At 39.9% G+C, this 21,619-nt stretch overlaps 1 protein-coding gene across 1 annotated transcript in view; it reads right to left on the bottom strand.

Annotated features, from left to right (window-relative positions):
* The window catches only part of RIMS2 (regulating synaptic membrane exocytosis 2), a 1,513,920-nt gene that overhangs the window by 552,089 nt on the left and 940,212 nt on the right, over positions 1 to 21,619 (bottom strand). The window contains exon 13 of the mRNA XM_069220600.1: positions 11,147 to 11,194. Coding sequence (XP_069076701.1) covers positions 11,147 to 11,194 — 48 coding nt within the window. The remainder of the gene's footprint in view (positions 1 to 11,146; positions 11,195 to 21,619) is intronic.

Raw genomic sequence — 21,619 nt, 5'->3', positions numbered from 1 at the left:
TGGCTGCCATCTTAGGACTCAAGAACTCAGTATTATAATGGGAATTGGTGCCACGCCAGACCTGCCCCCAACATCACACCACACACGGCTAAAGCTTGCATGCAGAGTTGGGCACCTGCTGTGGGTTGGGCACAGAGCCTGGCTATCAGCCATTCACAGTGGGGGCTGGGCGCTCACCATGCAATGCTTGTATCCTCACACATTACATCACTCATGACATGTGCAATGACAGCACTGATAACATCCTTAATGACATCTGAAAAAACATAATTGATGCAACACTGCATGACAAGGGTGCAACTTACAGCTACTTTAGTTAGAGTTCTTTGAGATTACTATAACTGGTAAATTTCAGTGGCTTAGTAATTTTGTTGGTTTAAAACGTTATGTTTCAACTGATACTTCCACCTAACTTTAGCCTTTATTTTTTAATCCGTGAAAAACAAAAAAATAATACAAGTGTGTGTGTGTGTGTGTATATTACCTAGAGATGGTTGCCGCTAGGTAGTTACACTTAGGTTTGCTTGGACCGCATTTTTTGGTTTGCTAATAACTATGCATTTTGTCACAAAACTCCCAAAAAATACTAATTCTCCCCAGCTCCTTACTGGAAAGTTTTGGGTGATCTGTCAAGCAGGGGCTGAGAAAGAAAGAGGGGTTCCAAAATGCAAAATTCCCATGCATGTTCCACAGACTTCTTTATATTGGGCTACAACTAAAACTGCTAAGCTGAACTGCTCCAAATTCAGCAAGAACCTTGATCTTGGTCCACAGATTGCGCTTTTTGTGATTTGGTGTAAATCTATCTGTTCAGTAGTTTTTAAGCAATTAAGGGTCAAATAGATATAGATATTTTAACGGTTGTTCCCACAAGAGCCTTGAGAGACTCTTGCGGGTGCACCAATTTAAAAATGGAGCGTTCTAATTGGCTGTGGGAGCTTTATTTAACTTGACTATCTCGAACCAATGGAAATCAGATTCCCACAAGTGCTCTGATTGGCTGCCAGCAACATGAGAAAAATGTTGCTGGATCCATTATAGGAATCATGGACTTAATTTGTGGCCCTGAAGTCAAAAGAAAACAGTAGCATAAGGGGGTGGGCTACAGATACCCTTACACCCTAGTCCCTATGGAGGGACCATGGGGACCCCATTCTGGGGCAAAAAAAGAAATAAAAAATCAGCAAGAATGCAGCGATCCCGTGAGGCTCATGCGGGAACAAAGAAAAAGGAAACATGGCAGCCAGGCCGCATTTAATTACCTTATGCCCCAGGGAGCCGACCCCTTTGGGCTGAAATCTGTGAGGGGAGGGGACAGCATGGCCCCTCTCTCTTTGTGCCTCCAAAGGCCCCAGGGAGCCCACCCCTGTGGCCGACATAACCTTTTATGGGGAGGTGGGCTGTGTGGCCCCAATCCCCGAGCTTCAAGAGGATCTTGGGAGCCAACTCCAGGGCTGAAATTTCAGAACATGGGGATGGGGCAATGGAGTATCCCTCCCTACCCATTAACGGCCTAGGGACCCCATCCCATTGCTGGGAGCAGACTTCAGATTTGTCTCCCTCCCCACAGTGACGCGGGCAGGGAAACTGATCTAAATATTGCTCCAACCCGCAGTGAGCACCATTAGGAGCTACTCCCTGTGGAAGGGAGCAATGCCGGCTCCCCATGTATGTGGGGAGCCACCTGGGGTCATGGGGGCTCCGCTTGCAGCCCCTAACACTATGGTGGGTGCCCTGGGTGGGGACAACCACTTTTCACTGTGCGGGCCCCGGGAGATGGGTCCCCAGAGCCAAAAGAGACCTGGGGAGGAGCTGCCATGTGCCCCCTCCCCCTGCAAATTGACCTGGGCCCCAGGGGATGGGGTCCCAAGGCCCGAAATCAACCCGGTGAGGGGGACATGAGCCACCTCCAGTTGCAATATGCACTGGGCCCCAGGCGATAGGGTTTCCAGGGCCAAAATCGGCCTTGGGTGGGGGGCTGGAGGGGGATGGGCTTCATGCCCCTAACACTCTGAGAATTGGACTGGGCCCCAGGGGATGGGCTCCCCAGGGCCAAAATCAGCCAGGGGAATGGGGGCGCACGCTTCTATCCCCCTTAAAGATACAGCTGGACCCCAGGGGATGGGATTCCCACTGTTGAAATCAGCCCAGGGAGGTGGGCCATGCACCCCCTTTAACATAACACCAATCTCTGGGCGAGAGGGCCCCCATTGCCGAATTTGGCCTAGGGATGGGGGCCACATGTGCCACCTCCCCTTTATTTAAAAGAGTGGCCCTAGAGGATAGGGTAACCCAGAGACTAATAATGCTTGGGAAGGGGAGCCATGTGGTCCCCTCCCCTTAAAAAAATACAAGCCCTTGGGGTATGGGAGTCTCAAAGGCGTAAAGAGGCTAAGGGAGATGGGTCTCACAGCCCCCTCTCCTTTTTTTAAGTAAGTGGTCCTGTGGTCCCTAGGGTGGATAATGACTCGGGAAGGAAGGCGTGTGGCCCCACTTTCCTTTATTTTAAAAAATGGCCATGGGGTACATAGGGCCTAACAAGGCTCAGAGAGAGAGGCCATGTGGTCCTCTCCTACTTAATTTAAAAAAAACAATTGTCCTGGGAGATGGAGTCCCCATGGGCATGACCCTATGGCCAACCCCCCTCTGTGCATAGCCAGAGGCTGTGCACAACATGGGATTGGCTGTATGGGGGTGTTGGCTGCAGGTGTTGCCCTGTAGCCAACCCCCGGCTACGTACGGCCAAGGGCTGTGCGCGGTTGCATTTAGTATGGTAATTATGTATTACTTTACATTTGAAAAAAACAAGAAATTCACTGAAAAAACAAAGGTTATAGTATCGTTATAATTAGGTGAATATGTCAGTGATAACATAACTTGCACCCTCGCCATGCACTGCTTATGACACTACTCATGACATGTTCTATGAGACATCATTTATGACATCACTGATGGCATCTCAAATGACATCACTAATGACATCAATGTGAATCAGTATATATTCACAAAGATGTTACAGAGGGCGTTTAATGGCATATTAAAAATGAAAAACAACTGAAATACAGAAGTTATGGGTAGGGTTAACACTCCATAATTTGCACAACAGATATGCAATCCACCAGTTGTACAAGAAGATGCAGTGATAGTGCCCTCACTCTTGATGTGACAGATGCAATTTCAAATGTCATAAGTGATATACAGATGAGAATACATTTAATATTAGCCTGAACACTAAGAATGCTGTAAAATGAATTGGCTGGAGTATATATTCTGCTTTAGTTATGCTGGGCTTGTAGATGATGTTACCTATTGAGAATAAGACGGAGGTCATAAGCATACATTTATGAAAAAGGGTACTTTTCATTTCCAAACACTGATAGTAAAACTTTGACCAATTCATATTGAGGCCTGGCAGAGTCTAGGTAATTTTAAGGGACTGTTAATCAGAGTGAAAAAGGTTAAAAGATGAAGTACAAACGTTTGTGGAGCAAGGATGAAGTGAATCATGTTGTTGAAAGAGTAGATGGGCCACCTGCAAAAGGTTATTAGTCATGTACCTTGGCCACACACAGGTGTTTCTGTGTATGTATAATAATAGGATCCTTATACCCACTCTCCAGTTCACTTTCTCTACCAGTGGATGAACTCTCAGAAAACTACCTACTACTGTGTACGTCAAAAGACTGCCCTGCTGCACCTGGAAGGACTGCTCTGCTGCCTGCAGTTTACCTTGAACCCTCAAAGGCCTGCCCTGCTGCTTGAGCCCTGCTTCACTTCTAGAACCCAAGACTACCAGAGTGGCTCCAAGAGCTAGTTGGATGGCTTTCTGATCAAAGCCTCGGTGACAGAAAAAGCTCCAACTATTTTGAACCAGCAGCTGAACCCACTTTGAGTGAGTCCTAACCCCCAAAGTGGTGCCTCTCAAGTTCTGGACCCTAGGTAATAGTGTTGAAGGTGCCCAGATAGCCAAAATCCAAAACTTGGGACTTACAACATTTTAGGCAAACAACGTCTCTGAGAACTGAGAGGAGACTGGGCCTGACTTTGTGGCAGCTTCTGCTATGTTCTTTTCGGCAGTAACAAAACTTGTTCAGCAGTCCTTCTCAGAGGGGGACATCTGGCCGTGTTGAGCCCTTGTTGGCTATAGCATCCAGTCTTGTCCCATGGAAGATTTTCAACTTCTAAAAAACAGATTTAGAGTTTGGCCAATGGGTTACTCTGTCACAAATGTGACAGATATCCTGTACTTCGTAACACGATCTCCATAGGCTATAACTGGATCGCAATAAGGCCGGCGAGATATCCATCATGTTTGTGATGGAGTAATCCACTCCCCCAAAATCTAAATCAGTCCTCCAGCGGCTCCCTGATGGCACCTCCTCCTCAGACACGGTCTGCAGCCTTACCAACCCATTAGGGTTTCCTTTAAGGGAAATGGGCTGCATTTAAAAAAAAACTGTTTTACCTAAAAAGTAGACACAGACATGGTGGTCTGCTGTACACAGCTGGCCACCATCCTTATGAGTACAGCCATTCCCAATGGAGTGCAAATTGCGTCCTATGTAGGTCATTTGCAACCACATCGGGAATCGGAAACAGAGTGGTTGACACTGTTGAACATTCCAGATTGCGAATCTCAATTTGGAATGGTAGTACATTGGGCCCTAAATAACCATTCATCTTATTATTTCAAGACCTATAGGTTCTGTGTTAAATGGGGCAAATTTGAAAAGCATCTTTGTCAGATATCTCTTCCACCACAGGTTAAATCTGTAGCCTCTTAAGAATGAGGGCCACCACAAGATTGGCCAAATGTGAAGATAAGCTTTAGTTTTGAAGATCATACTCTCCCACAGTGACAGGACTGGGAACAGTACTTCGGCATAAAAGCCTTCTATATATTGAGATGGCCATTATGGTGGAACTTCGAGGATATGCTTAGCAGTAATTAAATGTAAAATCATAATGAAAGTGTTTTTAAGGAAAATCACAATCACATGCATATGTTTATGAAAACATTTATTCGATTTTAGAAGCATATGAGCTGTTACCTAGGAGTGTATATATACAAGAAAATAATAAGATCTCAAAAACACCAGAATGTGTACCTATTTGTTTCGACATAACGTGTCAAGTCTTAAATAAAATTGAATAGTGTGCTTACAAATACAAAAGTAACACTTTAAAATAAATTGACTTTGTTTGTCTTACTGCAGTTAGATTGAGAGATGTGAAGACAAAGACGCTGCCAATGCTAGGCATTATAATAAGGTGGCCTGTAAAATTAGCCTCAGTAAGTACATATTTGAGCTGCATGTTAGGCCTACCTTTTTGAATGCCCTACATTTGTACACTGTAAAAAACTGAAAATCATACAGCTTTTCTTTTGCAATTGTCTTGTCTCAGAGTTCTCAGCTTCAGCACCAGGAAAGCCATTTTGTATCTGTGTGATTCATATATATTCAGTTTGGCTCAGTTGAGAGATATTGTTTGCATGATGAAGGAACAGCATGCACAACCTTCACACAATAGTTGTTTGCCATCTGACTAAGACATAGATTTGAACATGGCTCTTTTTGACTAACTCCAATTGAAACACACTATATTAGATAACAGTCATATCTTCCTCTTCAGAAAGCTCCTTAAGGCAGTTATGCAGATGGTAATCCAGCTTTTAAAACACAAAGCATAGTTAGAAAAAAATGATTTTTCTTTACAGTCTATGTGTACTTTGTGAAACATTTGTGAAACATTTAACAGAGACTTAATAGATGCAATCTCTAAAATATCATTCCTGTCCCCGTTTGCAGATTTTTGCTTGTGTGTGCATCTTCCACAATAAAGTGCTTTTCATTCAGATTCTAAAAGCTGTCTCCCAACCAATTAATTTGAGCTGCACCAAATGCTCTCAATATTGCAAAACCACAAAACAAAGTTTATTTTAATAAACAATCCTATGGTTTCAGTTCTTAATAAAATGTTGCATCAAAACTAGTTATAATAAATAAGTTGAGTAATACATTTCATTTATAAAAATGGAGCTTGTTCTATTTCACAGAACTGTTCATGGGACTTTCTTCTCCATTGTAAATCAGGTACATCAATGGAAACAAGCAAACAGGGTACAAACAAATGACAAAACACATTGAGCCTGATTCACAATCAATTCGAAAAGCTACAAAAATAGGTTTACAATTTCCCATGGGTGCTATTTTTCAAATTTGTAGAAGCTGCAGAGGATTACAATTGTATGTATGGAAACGTGATATGGAATACTCCTGGCAAACCTTTGTTAATTCACACTTTTGACTATAGGAAGGGATTTTCGCTTACAGGGTACAGCTGTGAATGTGAAAAGCTTTTTTCATTTTTTTCATTCATTTTCCTCTACGTATGTAAATTATCTGTCTTCATGGAGATAACTCTCTACTCACCATGCCCCTCCACTGCTGCAATAAATACCTGTTTCCAGGGCGTGATTGAGTCCTAATAAGATTTGTGAATAATCTAAACCTGCCAGGGTATTCCTGTCCTGGAACGTCCAATCTACACCCATGTAGTAAGATGCACTCAAATTCAAAATTACACAATCACGTGGTAATGAGTGCAAGTTCACTTTTAGTGAATAACTTACGCTCTTAAAACACTTTAGTGATGCCTTTAAGTTGAACTTACAAACACAAATGTCTTTCAGAATGAGGCCCAATGAATGCATATCAATTAGACTGCAATGTGAACCCAAAGGGAAATTAAAAGAGCTTGTCAAGATATAGTAAATACTGTTAGTTGTATATGATAGTCTTGTTATAATCAGATTTAAAAAAGACATTTCCGGACCAGCGCAGTAATTACAATTTCTATATGAATAGTATTAACACAATTCTATAGCAGAGTACACACTTCAAGGGGTTACTGCAAATGAACTACATTCATAATGATGTTTGATGGAATATTTTACTCTCTCCTTCAGGTGTCTGAGGATATTTAACATTGCATTATTTGGTAAGTACACATCCAATCTCATGAATTTCGTTTGTCTAAAGAGGTTCAAAGTTCACATAACTGTATATTTACACTCCTATTTAAAACAGCAACAATTCTAGTAATAAGTAAAGTTGTAAAAAAGCAGAAAATATTCTGCACACGGAACACAAATATGAAAAACATGCAGCAAACAAGTATTAGCATTTTCACAAACCTGTATTTAGGTTAGTCTAATTTAAGGGTTCAGTACTGAAAAAAGGCAAGCAACTTGTACCCAGTTAATGGCAGATAATGAAATTCAAATACAATAAATCAAAACAATTTAATTGCATACTAAATTCATGGTCACACTACTCATACAAAATGTGAAATGTCATGTTTTTTCATGTCAAAGGTACAAATTACTTAACCAATCTTCCATCAATTAGGTTATTATCAGTTGGAAAATGCAATGGGGGTGTATGTTCAATAATAACAATGTATTTAAAGAGACAACAACTGCTGTTCAATCTAATTAATAGTAGATAACGAGGGGTGTGCATATGTAGGTTCATGTGATGCCATGGCCAGAGTTCAGCTACAAACTGTTGACTAAGAGACAAAAGTATGAAATGAAAAGGTGAACTTGAAAAGATAATCTTTTCAAATGATGGATAAAAGTAAAAACACGGGAAGAGGATAAAACAAAATGTATCTTTTTGGATTGTGGGTCAATACAAACATTACCAAGACAACCACTATTCTGCTTGTCTTCATATTTAGTAATTATTTGTGATCTGATTACAGATGTAATTCTTGTTGGCTTTCTAGACATCATCTGCAATGTCAACGGTCATCTCATATGTAATGTAATGTAAGAAGGTTGAGTAATGATGATATGGCATCATAATATTTGCTTTTCAGATTTTTCACAATAATATTAGAATGATCTTTCATGTATTTTGAATATAATTTACTTTTAAGCAGTTGCATGCTAATGAATCATAATGCTTCATTTCAGTATTTCAACTCAAAGGCAAGGATTCGAGGTAGTACAATAAATACTTCTTTGCTCGAACTTCTCCATTAGGTTCCAAAAGAAAAGGAGATTTTCTATTATGAATGTGTTTGTCAGGAAAACTATAGACTCTCTCATAAACAAACTGACATGCCATTGGCCCTCTCTAAAGTCACAAAATCTTTATGGTATTGCATGTCACTACTTAATATGTTTTTATTTATATATTTATTTTATTATTTTTATTATTTGCACTTTTTTTCACTTACGTCTTGTGTTAGTCATTTAGCTCCAGTTATGTTTTACTTTGATTTTATTTTTATTTTAACGCTTATTTACAGAATGAAGTGATGTCAGTTCTCCAAATCTGGAACTTTCAATTCAATAAATGAAAAGCAAAGGATAAATAAGGTAGATATATTTTCTTACTATGGCCACTCCAGGTACAGACAGACTCTTTTGATCTTATTATCATGACAATATAAATTATTTTGATTAAGCATGTATATACCACCAAATATGCAGAGGTGTTAGGGCAGGCATTTTACATATAAATAGAGTAAATAATGGATTACATCGAGATAAGGAAGAAAACAATATTAACAGACAAACACAAAATGAAACAATCTATAAAACAACCACAAATTGCCAGCAACAGTGTACATAATTTACTGGCTCAGGAACTGACTGAACAGATATGCCTTAAGTTGTTTCCTGAAAACCACCAGCAGTGTTAACTTTCTCAGGTATACTGGGAGAAGGTTCAGTGCTTACACAACTGCCCTGTAAAACGCTCTGCTGGTGACTGAAGTCTTAAATTTGAGAACCTTCAGTAACAAAGTCTTTACGCCCTAACCTTTTAGAAACTCCAGAAATGATTATGAGGCGAGCCAGGTTGGGATGGCTATTGCAATGTCAGGCCTTGTGAGAAGGGGCACATATTTTGAACTGGACTGTGGTTACAACAGGTCATCAGCCAAGGTCACTAAGAATAGGCATAATATGTTAATATTTTTTGCATCATGAAGTTGGGGAATTCTTTTTATTAGCATTACCCAAGCCTGGAAACAACAGGAGCGTGTATCATTCTTTTGAGAGGTTCTGGATGAATTAAGTGTCTGTTTTTTTTTTTTTTTTTTTTTTTTTTACAGAGAGTATAGATGTACAATTGCAGCTTTTGCTGTTCTAGTTCTAAAATAGATTAGAGTATTTTTATTTCTAGGGAAGGTCTTATCAATAATGCCTCTAGTCAACATTTTTTGACTTTCCTCTAAGCATGTATTGCGCAAGACGTGCAGATACCATGCAAAAAAACAGAGCACTGAGAATAGAATTGAATTGCCAATGAGGTGTACAATGTGAGATCAGCCGTTTGTGCAATTACTTCACTACACCAGGAGCAAATAGGAGAGATGGTGAGGGATTAACAAGCTGAGCATGGAGAAGTGGGGCAACTGATTGTGTACATTTTATTTACTTCATTAGCACTGGGACACTCGCATTACTATTTGACTAGATAAAGTCCAATAATGTGGTTTGCAATTTAGCATCTGCAGTAACCGGAATAGATATTGTTATTAGATAAGATTTTAATAAAGAGTTTTTACATTTAAAATACTGTATTAGTAAATTTTGTTTGTAAACAAATGAACACTCTTAGATTGGATGCTTTTTTCAATGTTGTGCTAACATTGTACAGCTGACAGCCCAACATGTGTGCTCGATCAATAGTTTAGGGTTTGAATGCTGAATAAACAAAGGGTATTGAAAGAAATGGATGCATTGTTTTAATTATTTCTATGCATTGTCAGGCTTTGAAACTAAGTAACGTGGGAGAAAGAACTCTGTCCCAGAAACTAATTGCCTAAGATTTCCACTAACTGAAAAAGGGAATTAATCGAAGTGTGTGAGAGAGAGCACGAGATAGAGAGTTTGAGTGCGTGCGTTTGTATGGAAATACAAGTGGGTCTTGTGATGACCTTCCACTCACTCAACAACAGTAATTAGCCTTTGTACGGTAGGAACAAATGTATGAATCTGCATTTGTTTCAATTAACGCCTTCTTTTTTATTTACTTTTAATTGAAAGCGACATAGGGAGTGTGATAAGTGTGTGCGGAAGGGCCATGACTCAAAGGTAACCATTAAGCCATTCCTGATGACCATTACCTACCTTGACAATGCTTATATAATGCATATTACTCTTGCCATGTAGGCATATATAGGTCATGTCATGCTATATTTATGTTATCTCCCTATATGATAAAGAAATATATTTAACCAGAGCACAATGGAATAAACCTGTGCAGTGAGAAAAAAATCTTATTACATTAGACTTATTTGTATTGTTTCAGTCGTTTTCCTTTGTAAGGGATAAAGGAATGCAAATAGTGAACATTCAGGTTATATTTTGGATAATTTGGTGATAAAATGTAATCTGGCCTTCACACTATTTGTGTGTGTGTGTGTGTGTGTATATATATATATATATATATATATATATATATATATATATATATATATATATATATATATATATTCCAATGCAAATACAACCAGTGCATTACAAATACTGGGGCTGATGTCCAAATGGTTTTTGTGACGCAGTAGAAAGCAGCTTCAGTATGGCTTGTGATCCTACAAGAAATCTAAGCATTTATATCGGAATATATTGTGGGTGTACTAGTCGACCTGCAATAAATTATGGTTCTGCAACAGGCTCCTTTTTTAGATTTGACAAATTAAAAGTGCATATACATGGATATATATGTGTGTGCATGCACCCACAGACATATTTATTTATACATACATATCATGTATGTATATGTATAGCTACACACACATATATATGTACATACAGTGTATTCAGCCATCTATTACTTCCTAAGAATTCTAAAGCCTCGCCAAGTTTACATATAATTCAAATAAAATTGAGAACTGTATACTAGCTGTCTCTTTAAATTCAATTGTTATAATCTTCATGCAGAATTCTGCAAGCTGCTTAAAAGATGACACATTAGTTGTTAGTATGGTATAGAGCAACACACTAAAACAAAAAGCAATTGGAAAACAGAACAAATGTACCATTTTCCTTATATGCATTTTCCAAACCAAAATAAAAACAAAGAAAAAGTGTTTCTAAACAGGCAGACAAGGCCTTTATTACCTGGACCCTAGGAACAAAAGGCGTTGTTCTTCTACTAAGGCTTTGGCTCTGGTAAGCAAAATTAAACAAAGAAAAAAAGCAATAAAACAAAACCAAAAACGACATCACACTGGAACTGAAATATAACAGAACATAAAAAAGAAAGACACAAAAACATAACCTCTGGTACAACCAGCTACCAATGGGACATACCTAAAATTAGCCAATAATGTAATGTTTCTGGAAAGGTAGATTGGCAAAAACTTAACAAGATACATCAGACAGCTTGCTATGGAATAGGAAACCCACATTTCTAATAATCAATTATGACATTAAAATGTAATTAAAAACTGACCAATGACTTGTTCTAAGTAAAAAAGTACTATAATGAACAGACTTGAATAGTTAGAATGCAAAATGTTGTGCTCTATTCCCATTGCAAAAGAAATACATATTCACCATTAGATGCTTATGTGGTGATTACCTCCAGTTCTCAAGGGCCACAAACTTATCAACTTATCAAGTTACTGACTGCAAATAAGATCACTGGCAAACTAGATTTTCATGCAATGATTTTTAAAGTGACTAGACTGCATAGTCAGTCTGAAAATCTGATGGCAGCACACGAGCACCGGACATAGACACACCTGCTTTCGCACACGTTTACAGTACTAGCTGGAAAATCCAGGAATATTGATAGGCAAATGGACATCTGGTGTTTTGATACAGATAACAAATGTTGCTATTGTGGTGACAGTACTAATTACATTCAAGTGTGTGAAAGCTGACTCTCTGATCAGATGCAAAATTCTGTGTAAAGTCAGTGAGGACTTAATACGTGAAAGTAGCATGGCCTTCACTGTTACCTTTTAACTTTTATATACATTTTAATGTAACCATTTACCTCATGCCAGGATGTTTTACATTAAGTTGATTTACCTGTTTTTATTCCCTAGTCAATACATCATTGTCACATAATTAATAAAAAACCCTGTTCATAAAGAACTTGAATTATTTGTACTAAGATATCCTTCATACAATAGGAGCTCAGAAATACATATCCTAATACAAATACATAAATCTATAGCAGTGACAATCATATTCATCGGGTTGCATCATGTACACAGAGATCTTGAGAAAATTAGTTTTTGCAGAATTTATCTTCCTTAGAAGTAGCAATTTTCATAGTTAAATGAGGGTAAAACCCCAGTGGTATTTCTAAAGGATGATTTACAGGAGCTGAAATGGGTAAGTACAGCAACCGTAGACATAGTGAAATGCCTACAATGAATATTTATTTATTTCGCATTTTTTCACAATCTCCAGATTAAATCAGGACACCATCTTATTTTTATTCAATAAGATACTTCACATTTGGCCTTGTGGTGTGAACAAATTAATAATTTGTTCGTACTACAAGGCCACACGTGATATACAAGCAATTATCACCTAAAGTGAATGATAGGTGAAATATCAACTGTAATAGATTCTATTGCGAGCGGTGTACTTATACTTTTTGGCTGTAAATCTTGGCTGTGAAATAAAAAAGGAGTTTTGTCTTTATTAATCTGTGAAAATTACTAGCCCGAAAGAAGGTGACCGCAATAGAGCAAAACACCAAACTGCTGTGCTGACGGATTTTCAGCATCACTGTTTACACAATGCAAAATTCCATCTGGATGAATATGATGTCCACCATTATTCACAGATGTATCTATATCAGGATCTATATGTCAGCAGGTATAAAGACACATAACAACAAAGTGGGACAACTGTGAAATTTCACTTCATTACTTTTGGTCCACATATTTATATATAAAAACCTTAACAATATGGGAATATATTAAATTGTTTGGTGATTTGTGTATTATGCAGAGTATATTTTTTCAACCCACATCACCTTTTGGGAGTTAATGGTTTGGAGATAAGACTGTAGTTGCTTGGTGGCTTATCATTCCAATTGGTAATTGAGAAGTAGCTATCTTGAATATATTATCTATAAGGGAGTCAATGTCAGCACCCACCTCACCTGGTGACTATGGTGTTGTGAGGACTCTGCAAAATCCAGAGAAGCTACATCACCTGCTTAGCATTCAGAAAGTGCATGAAGTAAAAGAAAGGACCTCATCGAGTGGGCATTCTTTCCAACTGAAATCCATCTCCTCTTCAGAAAAGAGCCCAACATCTTACTCTTCAAGTCACATCTGGCTTCTGTGTGTAACTCACAATTACAGGATGCCAGGGAAGTGAAGTGTAGGCTCCTTCCAAGTAGACTCTAGTGATACAAACCTCGTACAAGTAAACCCTGGCCTATTCGCCTCCCACTCGTGCTGTAGCCCAAAACATGACCCCCTTGATGCACATTAACCCCCACCATTACCTTACAGCATTCCGTTGCTTTGAATACAGGCGTGCGTTATGTAAGTCTGCATACATACTCCTATTAAGTTAACAGTTTTTAGAGGAGCTTTCAGTGGAGTTTATAATCCTTTGGTGTTAGACTTGACAGCCTGAGGGTGGTCTTTTCGTAATGTTTTGCCTGCCTCCCTCCCTTTTCTGACCTTGTTTTTGCTGGCTTTAGGACCCTGCACTTTAACTACTGCTAACCAGTGCTAAAGTGCTTGTGCCTGTGTGTGCAGTTTTACAATGCTATTTCGACCTGGCAGGATAAATCTCTTGAGTGGCCTAAGCCTTCCTTTTTTTTTTACACATACAAGTCACCGCTAAGGATGCTTTCCGTGACAAACAGGGCAGGGTTCAATGTATTTAAAAGGCAGGACATGTACTTTAAGTTTTAAATGTCCTGGTAGTGAAAAACTCACAAATGCGTTTTTCACTAATGCAAGGCCTTTCTCTTCCATAGGATAACATTGGAGTTACCTTACTACATCTTATAAGCGTAATTTCTGATCTGGAAGAGATAGGTTTGTCAAGTTTGGTGTCTCGGAAATCACAGTTTAAAATTACAACTTATGGTGAAGTCATATTTTAAAATGCAGTTCTGAAAATGGCACTTTTAGAAAGTTAGCCTTTTCTTACTTTAGCCACTTGGTACCTACTGCCTGTCTCCAATACACATCTGGGATAGGGTGACAGCTAGGCTTGTGCATTCCCTCCAGACAGCACAAACAAAGGGAATTTAGGTTTGACTGGTAAGCTATCAACATCATGATAGGCCATCCTGGGCAGGATGTGTGAGAGGAGCTGACACACATGAAAGGGCAGTGTCCTGCCACACACAAAGAGTTACATACCACCCCCTAGTGAGTTTGGAGCAAGGATATGAAGGGAGGACCTCTATGCATTTCAAAGACACTTCTTTGAAGTCTCACTGACTTCAAGGGAAATGGGTATAAGTACTGGACCTCTGACAACACTAACTCATTCAACTTATGAATTTGTAGATATTCAGACAGGAAAAAGGACTGCTGTGCTCCTACAAGGACTGCCACTGCAGAGCTACTACTTTACTGGACTCCTGCTTTGCTGAGCTGACCTGCTGTCCTTTTGCTTTGGAGTAAGAAGATCTGGACCTGCATCTCTACATCCCAGAACCAAACTGACTCCAAGGGTTTTCTGGCTTGCCTCCTGTTCTGAAGTTTCAGGGACAATGAAAGACTTTCCTTCCATCTGTAAACTGCACCAGGACTTTGCTTGCTGCAAGTCTTCCTCTGCCAAGTAATGCCAAACCAGTCCAGGGCTCTTGGAAGCAAGTATAAAGTGCTGCATCTGCCAGAACCAGCACATAGCCACTGTTGCCCCGATCGGAACCGATGAATCACCTGCTGCTGGATCAAGGCATCACGGCCAGTGAAGGGACTGGACAGGTGCATTGCACTCAGAACCGCTACATTGTCTCTGAAACCACCACTTCGGAACCAACTAATCGCAGCCACTGCATGGAAAGTTCAGTGCACTGCGTTCGGAACTGTCGCACACTGAACCGGTGCAACGCACTTGGAACCAACGCCTTGTCGCCGTTGCATAGAGAAATCCGGTGTAGCACCCTAACAGCATAGGGATCATCGACGCATCTCTTGTTGCAATAAAGATTAAGGTACTGTTGCCCAGCAGGCCCTGTGTGGGTCTGGTAGCCAGCCTGTGCTCCACTGCGGATAACCTGAACTCTTGATTGTGTCACAGTTCAACACGACCATATACTGCTTCTCAGCGCTACTTGCACATTTATTCTTTAAAAATTCATATCTCTACTTCTATTTATTGGATTTTTGTCATGTTGGTCCTGTTTTGGTCATTAAACAAAGCTCCCCTTTTCTAACATTGTGTGGATTATTTTTTGGTGGTGTTCTCACTGTTTGAAGTGTTGCACAGATACTTTAGACACTGCCTCTTAAGATAAGTCTGACTGCTCTGTGCAAAGCTATCAGAGGGTGAGCATAGGTTCACTTTTAGTGTGTATCTCACTTATCATGACTAGGATTGTGGTTCCTGCATAGACAGGGTGCATACCTCTGCCAACCAGATACCCAATTTCTGAAAGTTAGTTTATCCATGAAGGCTTCAATCTGACGCAGCACTAGGCAATTTAACCTCTGGTCGATACCCTAAGAAAGAAGTAGAATTGGTTTTATAGTGGTACTGAAGAGCAAGTCTATAAAGTGAATATGTGCAATCGTCTTTTAGAGACAGGGATTTGTAGCAGATTTGTCCAATGTATCATGATTCACTTGCAAGTGTAGGACAAGTGCCTAAATGAATGGGAGTTTAGCATGTAAGTGTGTTTTGGTGAGGTACAAGTGGCACTTGGAGGTCATCACCAATCCGCCTTTGCTCAATGTTGCATTCCGGCAATTACCTGATGCAGTTTCCTTAGTGGTGAATTCCATGCAGAAACTTTGGCGTTCATCAACTCTGTATAAACAGAACTAGGCAGAGCGAGGGAGGAGCACTGCAGCAGGGAGGGGGGGCAACTAGCATAGGAAGGATGGGGATGGGAACAATGGAAAGCACAGAATCCCAGAGGTAAAATTGCAGGAGTTAAACCAGAAGCAGAGGAGAGCTGCCAGTCACACCTGGCTGACAGGACAGCAGGCCTATGGCCCTACCTATAGCAGAAAAATACAAGTGGGATTCCTTTTAACAAAAAAAAAACACAGTGTCACAACGGGTATTTTTGCAAATTTTCCTAAAACCATCAAACAAAAGCTCGTTTCAAAGTGACTCTGTCTTGAACTGAAATCTTAGACAAAATGCCGATTTAGGCACAAAGCACAATTGGATGGGATAGTAAAAAATACCAAGGTTGGAATAAAGTCCATAATCATAACTAGACTATTATGAGCAATCCAATGAAAGGGAGCTCTGATTACACACTTTTCAGCAAACAAGCGAAAATAAGGTATTGACAGTTTGATATGCATCCACACTGAATGCTAGATTCTTCTAATAAAGCCTGTACTAAAGTAGTGTGAAGAAAAGACATACGACTTTCCTATAAAACTGCACTGTAGATAGAAGAGACATCTAAAATGGAGCAGCACGTTTGAAAAACACTTTATAACTAAACTGAGAAATGATATTGTTTGAAGCAAGTGACTTTATGTGGTTTCTGAAACGATAGATTATGCAATGCCTCATAGATGCTTTTGTTTCCAATTTAATGTTAGTGAAATAAAGGTCACCTGTGACAAATTCAATGAGTCGATAGAGGTGGAAGAACAGGGTAAAGACTGCTTCCACATTCAGAGCTTCCACATCACCCAAGCAAAGTGAGTCACAGCAAGGATTGTATGTTACTTTTGGTTCTCCCCTTGATTAAGCTGCCAGGCTATGAGAGGATTTAGCTTGGGAATACATTAACTATTTGCTCAACATTTGCCCTCTGAAGGATTAGATTCAACAAAGCCAGTGCATCATATTTACAACACCATGCTACGGCGACATTACAGATATGTAAAAGGAGTTATATGTCCGAAACTGCTGTAGGTACATATAGTTTCCATCCCCTACAGTAGAACTGCTGCTAAAGATAAGCAAGAAATATTCCTGCTCTTTGCTGAATTCTTGAAAAACGTTATCTGAAATACTCGGCATGAATAAAATAGATACTAAAAATGGTGAGTCTTCCAGCTATATTTCTTCGAAGCCATTGGCAGCCTTCCCATGAATGTTCCTAGGTCAAGAGGTTTGTTGAACTAATAAAAAAAAATAGCATCTACTGGCTGAGTCAGTGGATTGACAATTTCATAGACTTAAAAAAAGCTCAAATTGTAGTGATCCATCAAAAGTATAATGGGGTGGAAATTTTCTTTTAGGTAGTGGAACCAGATAAAAAGCAAACCATCATTGATGGCAATTCTTTGTTGTAGCTTAAATATGTTTCATTATGTGCGTGGGAAAGAGTGAGAACATTATGCTTTATGATGTCCAAGTCCTGCTGCAAGAAGACAGTTCAAGCTGCTGTTTCAACCACACAAACCTGGTGTACAATCGAATTGTAAAGGAATTGAGCTGAATGCGTTCTTCTGGATTAAAAACCCTTCCTTCGTTCTTCATGCCATTGAAATGATATTTCTTTCATTGTCAACAAGGTAATCAGATTGGATAAAGCCAGAAAACCTTTACTATGTCCTTCATAGTTTTTGGGACAGGACACAGTAATACTGCTGGTTAACGTCCAAGCAGTATAGTTTGAAGATTACTTTTCCCAGTTTGACATACAATTAATATTACATATATAAATAATATTGTTGTCAAGTGGGCAAAACATCCTTCATTCTAAATCGAAGTTAGGATACATACTGTTAGAAAAATTCTAAATTATTTAGAAATATTACCAAAGTATCATATACTGAAATGCCATTACCACTTTACATAAACCAAAGGGACTCATTAAATATTCAAAATGGACAAATCTGTTCTATTAAATTGTGTTTTCCATACATCCCCTGTCTCAGTTCAAACCAGATTATAAGTGCTCCTCAACTGAAATTTCAAAGAGACCCTGCTTAAATACAATCTTCATTGAGGGTACAAATGAGTAAATTCAAAGCATCCAGCTTTTCACAAACAATGACCCCTCAAAAGACGTTTGCAATTCACTCACCTAGGTTTGAAACGTTTTGAGGCATTTCTCTCCAAATACGAGACTATAACCCCTGTATTATTGCCCTCTAGCTCCTTGAGACTCCAGAAGGATGTAAAGTTCTGAAGAAGCTGAAAACCCCACTTATGTTCACAATTCGGTATCACTGCGTTAGACTAAGCAGGAAATTCATGGCCTCTAAAATAATTATCCTAGCTAGCCCTCACTCAATTGCCAGTTAAACAGGTGAGGCAATACATTGTCAAAGTGGGCTCCACAACCAAAACAATTATTTAATTTCCTTGCGAGCCCACATGTCTACCCAGAGTTGCCAGCCTGCCACACAGTCCAGATCTCCTTTGCAACTTCTGTGTATCCTCCAAGTGTGCTTGTATGCAGGTGGCATTCCTATTGCGTAAACCTAGCCAAAAGACTGTGGGGTCGAAAACAAGCCTAAAGTCAGTAAGAGATAGGAGAGGTAGCAGGTTCATGGATAGCTACTGCAGCATGGTGTAGTGTTCTTATAGAGGTGTGTCTTCCGCTCTTTCCTACATTGGAGCAGAGTTAGGGTGTTCTTCATTAATACAGGGTTATTGTTCCAGATCCTGAGTGCATAGATGTAAAGATCAGCTGCCTTGTTTTTTTCTTTCTTACACTTCTTAGTCTGCGGTCTGAATGTGTCCTGGCTGTGAGTTTGCTGAGAACCACCAGAGACAGTGAACTTGTCTGCAAGTTAAGTGGGAGTGCTGGTCATGATGGATTTGTAAATGATGTAGCTGGATTTAAAGATGGTGTGAGCAGCAAGGGAGCCAATGAAGTTCCATTTGGATGATGCTGATGTGATCATTTTTGCTCAGCCCATGGATGAGTTGTGCCGTGGTGTGTTGGATGCCTTTAAAGAGTGCCAGTGTGGAATCTGGCAGGACATGGAGCAGGGTAGTACCGTCATCCTGAATCCAGATGCAAGAGTGAGAGGGCTTAAATAGTAGTACTGGATTTGCTTTCTGGAAGAACCAGTTGCACATTCTTTAAAAGAGAGAGCTTTTTTTGGCAGTGTCCCTTGAGGGTGAGGTTGGTTTCCAGGATGAATCCAAGTGACTTGACGTTCAGTGAAAGCTGAGGTTTGAAGCCGTTAAGGTTCATGTCACTGAGCCAGGTTTGTAATGTTTGTTCTAGTTTGAAATTAAAGTTTTTGCTACAGTAATATCTAGCTAGCTGACAGATTCTGGTTCCAGTTATCAAACAAACCAATCAGGGACTCCACCAACATGGGCCTAGTCAAGCATCTGGATGATGGATCAAAACTATGGAAATAGCACTCACAATCTAGTGGACTGCTCTGACTGGTTTCCATGTGAGATAATTTGTGTTATTCTTCTGTATTTTGATAAATGTTCCATTCCCAGTAAAACTAAAGTTTTTAACTTTGTTACAAGTCCAGTGGTTTCAAATTCACTACATCTTATTTTCTTAAATGTCGAAGAGAATTGCTGTCGATAGTAATTCTGCCAAACTCACCTTTCAAAGAGAAATCATAGGAATCCCTCCCTTTTATGAGGCGAGTGGGAAATATACTTTACAGCTTCAGCCAGACAATATGGGGGCAATAGAGGAAACCCCCACTAAATGAGACAGTGGTGGTGACATGACAGGTTATTAAATTAAGACAGCTATCTCACTTGACAGAAGTCAGCATATGAGTTTCTGTCTGGTCCTGCATCAACTCCATGGTGATGGGTTGGCCACATTCAGGAGCAGTTGAGTAATATCACTCATTATGTACAGTGCTCTCTGTGATGTTTTGACATCTACTTCAGCCTCTGCTTGACGTAATCTGGAGACAACCTAAAGAACGAGTTACTTACCTTCGGTAACGACTTTTCTGGTGGATACATTAGCTACCTGTGGATTCCTCACCTAATGAATACTCCCATGGCGCCAGCATTCGACGGAAATCTTCTTCCTGGCTTCTGCACGTCGACGAGGACGTCACTCTAGCCCGCGCGACGCCGTCTGACGTCATACAGGCAATAAGAGGTCCTCGCCGACGTGCCGACGTCAGTACCATCATTTTTTACGTGCATGAGAATAATAACCCAATGCAATGAAAGAGCAAGGCAACATCCCATAACATTGTAAATCACACAACATTGCAATAAAATGGCTGTAGATTTAATATAACTCTCCTTTTTTTATTTTTATTTTTTATTAAATCAAACAAACAAATATATGCAAATCATGTATATACAAAAAGATATATACATATATATATATATATATATATATATATATATATATATATATACAAGTATCCATATATACAAAATCTATTGCAGCCTTGAAGACCAAGAGGAGCGCACTCAAGGATTACTTGGTAAGACCAGAAAGGCAACTGGGAGGCGGGTGGGACCGTGAGGAATCCACAGGTAGCTAATGTATCCACCAGAAAAGTCGTGACAGATGGTAAGTAACTCGTTCTTCTGATGGATACAACTACCTGTGGATTCCTCACCTAATGAATAGAGTCCCAAAGCAGTACCACGCCCGGTGGTGGGTGCCGAAATGGTCAAACCAAGAAATCCTGCAGCACTGACTGTGCAAAATGGCCATCCCTTCTGACCTCAGAGTCCAAACAGTAATGTTTTGCAAAAGTGTGAAGGGACGACCAAGTTGCGGCCTTGCAGATGTCGACCACAGGAACACCCCTGGCCAAGGCCGAAGTGGCCGACTTAGCTCTGGTGGAATGAGCTCTAATGCCATCAGGAGGATCCTTCTTTGCCAAAGAGTAACAGATTTTAATGCAAAGAACAACCCACCTATAGAGTGTTCTCTTGTGGACTGCCTTTCCTCTCCTCTTGCCCACGTATCCGATGAACAGCTGATCCTCCAGCCTGAAATCCTTAGTTCTATCAATGAAGAAGCTTAACGCCCTCTTTGGGTCCAAGCGATGTAGTCTCTCTTCCTCCTTAGAAGGATGAGGCGGAGGATAGAACGTGGACAAAGTAATTGTCTGGGCCAAATGGAAAGGTGAAACAACCTTCTGGAGGAAAGCAGCCTTGGTCCTCAACACCACCTTATCCCCATAAAAAGTTGTATAAGGGTGTTTTACCGATAAGGCTTGCAACTCACTCACTCTCCTTGCAGATGTTATAGCCACCAGGAAGACTGTTTTAATAACTAAATACCTTAAGGGGCAAGAATGCATAGGCTCAAAAGGGGACCCCATAAGGAAAGTGAGGACCAAGGACAATTCCCATTGAGGCATAACGAATGGTTTTGGAGGATATTTATTTAGAAGACCTTTCAAGAATCTGAGAACAATAGGGGATTTAAATAATGATGGTTGGTCTGGAAGACAAATGAAGGCTGACAAAGCCGACAAATAACCCTTAATGGTAGCCACTGCACAACCTTTCTGCGCTAGAGACAGAGCAAAAGACAAAACGTCC

Source organism: Pleurodeles waltl, chromosome 2_2, assembly GCF_031143425.1.
Source record: "Pleurodeles waltl isolate 20211129_DDA chromosome 2_2, aPleWal1.hap1.20221129, whole genome shotgun sequence".
Classification (NCBI taxonomy): Eukaryota; Metazoa; Chordata; class Amphibia; order Caudata; family Salamandridae; genus Pleurodeles; species Pleurodeles waltl.
The sequence above is the reverse complement of the archived record's forward strand: the minus strand, read 5'-3'. Positions and strand labels throughout refer to the sequence as shown.